At 39.0% G+C, this 9,980-nt stretch overlaps 1 protein-coding gene across 2 annotated transcripts in view; it reads right to left on the bottom strand.

Annotated features, from left to right (window-relative positions):
- Positions 1-1,769: 1,769 nt before the first annotated feature.
- The window catches only part of SLC1A1 (solute carrier family 1 member 1), a 107,244-nt gene continuing 99,033 nt past the window's right edge, over positions 1,770-9,980 (bottom strand). For both annotated transcript variants that reach the window (XM_074532851.1, XM_005488269.4), the window contains 4 exons: positions 8,137-8,259; positions 7,417-7,611; positions 6,790-6,924; positions 1,770-3,891 (listed from right to left, as the gene is read on the bottom strand). In XM_074532851.1, coding sequence (XP_074388952.1) covers positions 3,645-3,891; positions 6,790-6,924; positions 7,417-7,611; positions 8,137-8,259 — 700 coding nt within the window. In that variant the 3' untranslated portion in view covers positions 1,770-3,644. The remainder of the gene's footprint in view (positions 3,892-6,789; positions 6,925-7,416; positions 7,612-8,136; positions 8,260-9,980) is intronic.

The following is a 9,980-nucleotide window of genomic DNA, read 5'->3' as shown; positions in this document are numbered from 1 at the left end:
ATGGCCCACAAATATCCACAATGGACCACAAATACGCCCCCAAAATACCTGGCCTAGCACATCCAGTCTCTAAACCACACCCCAAAACACACTGCTTGTATTGCCCCCAGTGCCTCTCATCTCAGTGTGGCCCAATGTCCCGGTACCGTCAGCCCAGTGCTGCCAGTACTGCTACACTAGGACTACCAGAACAGCCCATCTCTGTGCTACCAGTGCCCACTGAGAACACGCAATGAGAATGCCCTCCCAGGCTGCCAGCAAGCATGTCCTACCTAGCACAGCCAGCCCAGCTCCCCCATCCTTGTGCTTCAAGTATGCTCAGTCCCAGAGCTCCCACTAGTCCCTGTGCCACTTGTGACATGCAGTGGGAATGCAGCTGTGCCTAAGATCTGCTTTGACACCAGGATTTCAAATTTTAAATAAGTCCTCCAGCTCCTCTGGTGAGAAACTTGTGAGTGATTCTAACACCCTGGCCCTGACCCTGTTCCAGCAGGTTCCTTTGGGGGGAGGGCCATGGAGCTGGGAACAGGGCCACTTCAGTGTGGGAATGTCACCCGCCCATGACCCTCGAATGGCATGTTCCCTGAGAGTCTGAAGGTCCCTGACCTCACAGGAACCCTCCTATACCAGTGCCCAGAGGTCCTTGTCTCCAGGAAGTCCCCATCTCCACTGGAGGTCTGCAGCTAGGAGCAGTACCCTGAGATGGGGCTAAGGGTCCCCATGGGTCTGGGGCAGGCCACCAGGCTATGGGTTCTCATGGGTCACCAGGCACCTTAAAGACCTTGACCCTGTGAGGAGGGGCAAGTGATGCAGAAGGTGTTTGTGTGGTGATGGCAGGGTGAGGCCACAGATCCTGTGGTGTCCCAGCATGGGGGTCCAGTGGCTGCCTCCTGCCTGCGCATGCAACACTGGTCAGTTTCTGGTCATATCAGAGAATATTAAAGAACAAGTGAATTGCATATGTCACAGTGGTTTTTATGCAATTTTAGATCTTGTGGATCTGATATAGCTGACCTGTGTGTGTTGACAGACCTGTGTATGTTTATGTGCAAGTGCTTTCCTCGTTCAGAGTTGAGTCAACTATAAGTCCCTGAGTATTTTGGCAGGGATGGTGTGTGGGTAACCTGGTCCTCCAGGTCAAATTAAAGTCACAAACACTATTCAAAATGCAGAGTCCAATCTTGTGCTAAGCTTCTGCAGCCCCAAAACCCCTACAAGAACATAACAACAAGGGCCAAAATCTGCAGATGCCTTTCTAACAGTGATTCTTCACCACTCTTCAAATCTTCCAGACCAGGAGACTGTGGAAAAGAGGAGAAGTTGCTCAAGCAGGGTGTTTCCACATGTATAGAAGGTACACACTTGCAATACTGTGTCAAGAAAAGCATCTTTGGACTTAAGAGGATCTTCAGCATATGCTGTGGTCTCTTGGTTACAGATGTAGTAGATGAGTAGATGGCAAAACAATACCATCAACACCTGCTCAGTTGAATCTGATCCAGATGAGTAAGTTATAGGTAAACAAACACCTGCTTAGCCTGTGTTTAATAATAGCATCGAATCCAGGTCATCTGTAGTTAGAGGGGTTTCTTGCAATCTCAGCACTCTGCTCTTAAGCTTCTATTTTACTGGCGGAAGAGAGCAATTCTTGCCAAAATTACAGCTAAATCACTAGAGACAATAACATAAACCCTGAATTTGATGGGGTTTGGTTTTCTTGTTATAGCTAAAGGAACTCTTAAGGAGAAGATAGTAGGCTAAAACAAGAGTAAAGAGAGAAATTATTTATTTATAACACATTAGGAACACTTTTAACAGTACATCGTTAACAGGGTGACTAAATAATAAAGTGATCATAAAAGGGTGACTTAAAAAGCTGGTTAAAGACAAGGCAGAGATTATAGGCTCGTCATGGAAACTGGTAGGCTTTTTCCTCCCATAAGCAAAGCTACACAGATAAAGACTGTCTCATAGTATTTCTGCAAACATAAAAGATTGATTTTCTCAATCTGTACATTTTCTTTTTATTGTATAAATTTACCAATACTTAGATTAACATTTTCATATAGTTTTTGATGTTAAATTTAAATGCAGTATTATGTCTCATTAATTTAAGGTGCAATTTATCAAAATCTACAGTAAATGTTTCCTTCTTAATCAGTTCTCTTTGGCACACTTCTGGTCTGTCTAAATACAAAAGTGTAGGATTGAATCGAGTATATAACACTGCAGGTATTTGAAGGGCTTTTTGTTAGCAAATAAATGCTTATTTATGCTTACCACAAGCTTATTCACAAAGAAATAACTATATATGAATTTCAGTTTAAGTTATATATAAAATGGCTAAACTTCTTCAATGTGCAAGGCAGAAAAAAAATTGTTACATCAACTCCTCCCTAGAGAGAGTGATTTTTGCACCATGGAAATCTTGTATAAAATGTTATAGAAAATGGAGATTTTTTAATGAGGAAGCTCTCGGTGCTTCTTATCTTACAAGAAGCCACCTGAGGAGATGATTTTCTAGGTCCAGAAATGGTTCATAAGATACAGTTTAGCTGACAGGTTGGCACTATAGTGGTATTGCAGCTATAAACTTGCATGTTCAACTGACAAACTAAACCAAAGAGCCAAAAAACCCCAACCAGTCTGTGTAAAGAGTTTAGTGAAAGTGGCTTCTTTCTATGAGAAAAGTCTCATTCCTATGTTCTTGATATATGTATATATATCTATCTATCTGCTTTTATTGCAAGGAAGAAACATTTAGAATTTGCACTCTGCACTTTTGTTCTCATGATCTCTTCTTACTTTTGGGCTGACTAATATTTTGTTAAAATCATAAATGGACAATAGAAAATGAGATTCTGTTTCTGATGGAAATGTATGAGGAAGCCATCAAAGTTGACCTAAATAGGTAAAGTATAATTTTACAAAAGCTCTTCAAGTGCCAGAAGAGCAAGCTCAGAGCAATTTATTTCACATCTGAAAGCCAATACCAGCATCTGGCATTCACATGAAAGGTATGAGGAAACTTAGCTACATAAATACTGGACCTCTTTCAGTGACTAATTATTTCACAATTGAATAAAAACTAAACCCTATTCACAGTAAAATGTACTTATTTCAAGGCCCTTCTGGTCTGTTTTTTTCCTGAATCATGCAAGTAGTATCCCCTCAGCTGCAGAAATTGGCATTTTGGCAAATGATCAAGTTACAGTGCAACCTGTTTAGAAGGCAAGGATGTAAAAAGGGATTTCATACAGGTACTTTGTGATGTGGTAATGTGTAAAATGCTGTGCTACTCCTGAGTAAAACACATTTGGCTGTCCCAGCTAATGACCCATTTATGAGCATGCTGATTCCAGAGAGGCATTTCACAGCCTCAGGAGTAGTATATATTCTTAAAAAAAAAAAAAAAAAAAGTATTTTACAACTGTCTTTTTCTTCAGCCTATCAGTAAGGACTAAAAATGGTGAGTTCAAACTGTTGAGGGAGATGATGAGCAGGGGAAGAACCAGTAAGGAGAATCAGGGTCTGTGTGGTAAATCAGATGTGAGATGTAATTAATTCTCAATTTCCTTTTAGCTTTTTGAGATATTGCATATGGCCATGCTTAGTGCTCCTGTTTTATCTGAAAGCTATTGGCTTTAGAACTGGGATGTCTGTGTAAAGGATATGGTATCAGATTTATCTACAGCAAAGCCTCCATTGACGTAAGATTTCTCAGCCTGTGTTTCATCATTATCAAGTATTTCTGTTTCCAAGGCAAAAGGATTGACTATGTTGACTTCAGAGGTGACATCCATCTGCTCCAGCTCCTTTTTTGAGAGCTTCTCCACTACTCCTGTACCAAAGGCATCTCCCAAGACATTCACCGTTGTTCTGAATCGATCCCTACGGAACAAAAAAGTTGTCAGACACACCATCCAGTTGTTAAGAAAATCTTTTTAGTAAAAGTAAGGTACTCTAGCTCATACAGCACTGTTTTCTTCCCAGCGCAGATTTGGGTAATTATTCAATTAAAAGAAAACAGTCTTTTAAAACAAGAATCAGAATTTTACCCACAGGTATTTGAAGAAGCCTGGGGTAAGTTTCATGAGAAATTATTTTGTACAGGACATGCAAAACCGCAAGTCATGTCACTTGTCTGTTAGAGCCAAGTGGTGTGGTATAGCCTTACAAAATGTTGGAAGGATCACCTCTCAGGCCCTTGAAGTATGCTACAAAGCTGGTTCCCTCTTGTAATGATAGATTGTGGGGTGCAGCAGCAGAGTCTGCACTGTGCTTTTTGTCATTCTAACAGTCATGTCCTCAGCCAGAAGAGCACCTAGCCCAGTATGTCCAGTATTCTGGCCCAAAGCTGACAAAGGGAAAGGCCTGTCCTCTGCTGGCTTCTCCTTATTTAAGGGCTGAAGGACAAACCTAGACTAAAAAAGTCACTTAAAGGAATATGATACTCCTGCACTATTGATTTTTCTACAGACAGAAATGTGACACGCAGGCCTTAAAAACCTGCTGCTACTTGGCAGAGGAACAACAAACCCTTGCAACATAATAAAATTTGAAAATCGATGTGGAAGTATGGTATGGAGCGTGGAAGGCCATGCTTCCCTGTTTTTCTTTTCAGCTACAGAGCACTGCAAAGGTTCTGTGGCAGAACAAGTTTCTCTTTCTGTGCAGAGAGCTTGAGGTGGATATATTTACAATATTTCAAAATACTTCTACAAAACTGCTGAATTCTAGTGCTAAAAAAGTTTTCTATGTGCAACAAAAATACATGGTAGGGAAAGGAAGAGAGAGCAGTAAAGATTCTAGTAGAATCAGTGTGACAAGTGAGGAAATCAACACCACTGGAAACTCCTCGGTTATAATAGCACTATTCTATTTGATTTAATTTACACAGCAAAACATATCTTAGTCTGAAAACTGCCTTAATTAGAACCAGAAACATCTTGAATTATTTGTATGTTTCATGGTGGAACAAGAACCTTCCATGTACTAATATTGTGTCTAAAACCCACAAAAGCTACAGATTTCTAAAGTGGAGTAAAAATCAGATCCATAAAGTCATGATTGCTCTGAGAAATAGGGTATTGTTCTCTTTCTCTCTCACTCCCATAAGGTAAGTAAAGGGCATCAAATGAAATTATTAGGGTGTAGATGAAAACAAACAAAATTCAATTATATCTCTGCATCATTAGGATGTGGAATTCATCTCCCTAGGACTTGTGGAAACATGGGTCCCAAAGCAATGAGGCATTCGTAGAAGAAGACAAAAATCACTTTTAACTCAGGAGCTCTCTGTTCTGCAATTTGCAGGAGGCTGGACAAATACTTTGGATACAGGAACCATTATACATTTGGGTGTTCTTAGACTCTTCAGATACCTGCTCTGAGCCAGTGGTTTGTACTGATCTGCACTATCCTTAAAAACATTAAATGCCTGCTAGGAATAGAAGAGAGCTAAAGAAAACAAAATTATTGTGGAGCACAGCAAGCAAAACTATTAGACCCTGTTGCAGACAGCTGACTGGGAAAACTACTTGTGGATAGAATTGGTTCCTTTGGAGAAATTATGCTTATACATAAATTGAATTGATTCTTGGATCCATACAATAGCCCTGATTTTCTGGAGACTGGCATTTCTCTCTATTTGCAAAATTGAATTATATAGTAAATAAATTAAATATATCTGTGAAATACATAGGTTGCAACCAGAAATCCTTCAATAAAATGACTGGAAAGGCCAGAGGAGGAACAGCAAGGCATTTATCTTGAATGTAAATAAACCTGAAGAAGACATGCAAATACTATGAAAGTATTAAGATCACTGGATTGATACCAGTGAAATGTCATTCATGCAAACTGCAGGTGAAAAAGACCTTGGCCTGATCACCAAAGCTCACACAGTTTAGGAGGCAAAAAACCTGAAGTTATACTTGTTAACTTATGAATCCTCTATATCATGGAACAAAACTGAGTATTGATAGCCTTCTGACCTCCAGAATACACTCTGTGATTCTTTGGGCTTTTGCAAAATTGGCAGAGATACACACTGGGGTAACTTGAACAGAAAAGATTTCTGATGCAAAGGCTTCTCTCCAGAAAGAGCAGATGAATGTGACTGAGAGGTTTTGAAGTGTTCTGATATGGTTTGGATTAGGCATAAGAATCACTTTCCAAATTTAGATGTGTGCTTGTTGATTGAGGGCTGGGCCCTGAGTGCTCTCAGTGAAGAACAGTCCTAGCAAAGTAGTGCTGGCAGCACAGATCTGTGTACACCCTGCTATATGTGTGCACAGGGAATCCAGGGTCAGTTTTGCTTTGTTCATGTTGTGCTCCGCTGCCAGTTTATGGATATCATGTGCTTTGCAGCTTGTGGCTACATTTCAGTTTTATGAATGATGTATGTGTTTAGCATAATGTGGTGGCGTCTCTGATACTCTAGAGACATTTCTTGGTACTATCAAATTTGCCTGTCTTGAGGATGATGCTCATGATTTATTAGTGATGTGACCACTACTTTAAGGCAGACAGCATCTCTGAATGGGAGGTTATTCACTGCCATCCCATGCAGGACTTATCTCACAATCAAAGCCATTACTGCATTTAACTCTGAACAAGCCTGGCCATAAGAATAATCTCTGTCCATTTTCTGCAACTAAATAATGTTATTGCTTTCTTTCTCAGACTCACACATTTCTAGGCAACTTATGCAAACATAAAAAAAAAAAAAGATAGGGAAAAAGAAAAAATGACAAAAACATTAAATATGAGGTGCCTTAAACTTACAGAAGCCAGTCAACGGCAATGATCAGAGTAACATCCTCGGCAGGCAGGCCAATGGCACTCAGCACAATCACCATGGTAACAAGTCCGGCTTGGGGCACGCCTGCAGCCCCAATGCTGGCTGCTGTAGCTGTGACGCTAAATCCCAAATAAAACCCAGAAAAGGCATTCAGAAGACATGTTACTCTGTTTTCTGACACAAATAGTTTAATTTTACTGCAAGAAAGAAGCCTAAATGCTTCAGATTTCCTCCTGAATAGTATTTACTCAAAGTCTGGTATCAAGCTTATAGGACAAGCTATGTTCTGATGTACTCTTATGGTTACACTACAGAATAACGGGCAACACATGCCTAGCAAGCAAACTGGATGGATCAAAGGTAGAGGCTGAGTTAGGTTTGCAAGTGTTTGCACGGAAGAATAATGGCAATTTTCATAACAGTGTTGTATATCCTGATCCATCCTACCTCCCCATCAGGTTGCACTGGCTAGGCCTTGGATCAAGAAATGAGAATATTTGTTATTTCTTATGCTGTGAATGATAGGTTAAACTTTCCCATGGGGTATCCGAATGTACTATTCACAAAAAAGCTCACTTCCCACAAAATGTATGTGATGGCTTTAGTCTTACCTAATGGTAATTATTTGGCCAACATCCAGTTTTAAGTCATTCAGCTGTGCAATAAATATGGCTGCTACTGCTTCATAAAGAGCAGTGCCATCCATGTTGATGGTAGCTCCAACTGGAAGAACGAACCTTGTGATTCTTTTGTCAATCAAGTTGTTTTCTTCTGCACAGCGGAAGGTGACAGGCAAAGTTGCTGAGCTGGCACATAATGAAACACATAAAATTAGTGAAAGCAACAACACACCATTTCTATTATGTTTCCTTTTGCTCAGAGAATGATCTGCTCTATGACTCAAAAGGAGATCTAAGGCAGGAAGGGAGGCTGCACCATGAAAAAGCAAAGCAACTTCTCTTATACCTTCTAAATATTGGAAGAAATAGCTAAGTGTTAGTTCTCAAAATTACATGGTAAATTGCCATGGTATACGTAGTCACAAAAAATGTTCAACCACTTAAATGCTGTCAAGTGTGCGGCTAATGAAGTGAATGGCAAAGAACTGCCTCCTCCAGGGAAAGGCAGACTCTCATTTGGTGTAAGGCTAACGCACTCTGTAGTGTCCTTTGGTTATGACAGAAATAACATTGAAAACAGTATTTCAGCCTCCAGCGGACTGAGAACTGTCCAGCTGATACCAGGGCTTCTAAAAAAGGAGCAATAAAAGCAGAGCACAGACCATGCGATAATGTTAGGAACACTACAGAAAAGATACTGTTTTTGTTTACCTGGAAGAGGTCATAAGGGCTGTAAGAAGTGCCTGAGCCATCCCCATGGCAAACCAAAAAGGATTTTTCCTTACTATTACAAAGTAGATAAGCGGCAGAACTATACTGGAATGGATTACAAGTCTGCAAAATAAAATCAACTAGTTAAACAAATAGATCCATCTCATTGTCTTTCTTTACTAAGATGTTGATAATAGGTACCCAGCTCTGTCCTCAAATATAATCATGAAACACTTAAAGGTGTTTCACCTAGGTGCAAAATTTAGAGAGAATGCCACATTAATAAAAAGCAGACTAATGCTGTTCTACACTTCCTTTTGGAAAGGAGACACCATATATGAATTGTCTCTCCTAAGCTGAGCAAGAATTGACTTGAAAAATTTTTAAACTGATAAAAATTAGAAGACTAAACTAATACATAATATTTAAAGTGATGTGCAGAGGGTGATTTGAAATAACACTTAAACATTTCTCTTTTCTCCCAAATCCTTACAATGCAAACCAGAGACAAATCAGAAAGCCAAGTCAAATTATTATTCTCAGTTTGTCTGCCCTTATTACAGAACATGTTTTAGAAATAAAGGTAAATATATTTTCCAGTCAGGGTCAGCTGAAATGCACATTTTCTGCAGAATCTTTAAATATGGACCTTTAGAAAAATCGACATCTGCTGTGGGCAAAACTGTCTAAGCTCAGGTCTACAATTAAAATGTGGTGAGGTATTTGAGACTGTTTAAATGAGGTGTATGTAGTCTAAGCATTTTTAATGTTGTAAGATGCTGAAATACTATGATTTGAAAGTATTAATTTTTAAAATTAAATGGGTTGACTCATAGAAGATCAACTCACTCTCTTGAGTTTAGCAGCTCAGATGTATTTGCCTGGGCATTTGTATAGGTCTCAGAGATGAAATCATCCTTCAACCTATGCATTGATTTTGAACACTGTGCAGTAATCCTGAATGCACAGGAATGCAGAGCTTGTGGACATTAAGATAAAAGGTAAACTGACTGCTGTAAGTGCGTTTGAAATGAAATGTATTTGAAGAGTCTGTGAATATTCCCTGTGTTCAGAGGTTGCAATTATAGCACATTCGCTTTTCATGAAAAGAAATTATCACATAGCCTGGAAACATAAACCCAAAAACTGCTGTCACCTATGACCTTGGAATTTTTACTCTGTTCTCACAAAATGTTCCTGTGCACATTCCTGTGTTGTAATAATGCTTTATGGTTTCAGAGCAGTTGATAAAGATAGCGATAAATAATGGTACCATTTGTTCTGCCAAAACCAGACAATTAAGAGACCAGTAGTCACAGTACAGAAATCCACAATGGCATAAAAAATCACCCACAAAACCTACATATTTGTTTCCTTGAAAAATTATCTTTTTAAAAGGAATAGGCATTGAAGTTTTCATTCTGTATGGGAGCATATCACAGAATTGTAGAATCATATGACATATTTAGTGGAATGTAAATAATAACATGCAACATGTCTTGATAAAATTTTGTAAATAACTCTAGAAAGAAATCTAGCAAATTACACATGCACCAACACAAGGCATTATTGTATAAATTGCTAGGTTTGTGACATGCCTAAGAACAAACTGAATATAGGAAAAAAATAAAGTGGTATGGGTGCCATTTGCTGTCTTAATAAAATGTTAATGAGAGTAAGCATTTCAAGTATGTCTAAGTCTAAAAGCATACTGACTTAGTTATTTGAAAAATTTAGATTTGCATCTTTTTAGTAGTAGCATTATTCAAAATATTTTTGTTTATCTGCTTTGCTACTACTGGTTTTCCTGAAACAAATTTTAAGTAATATTTATTTTTGTTCAT

This window comes from Zonotrichia albicollis, chromosome Z (genome assembly GCF_047830755.1).
Source record: "Zonotrichia albicollis isolate bZonAlb1 chromosome Z, bZonAlb1.hap1, whole genome shotgun sequence".
Taxonomy (NCBI): Eukaryota; Metazoa; Chordata; class Aves; order Passeriformes; family Passerellidae; genus Zonotrichia; species Zonotrichia albicollis.
This window is presented reverse-complemented; position numbering and strand designations above follow the sequence as displayed.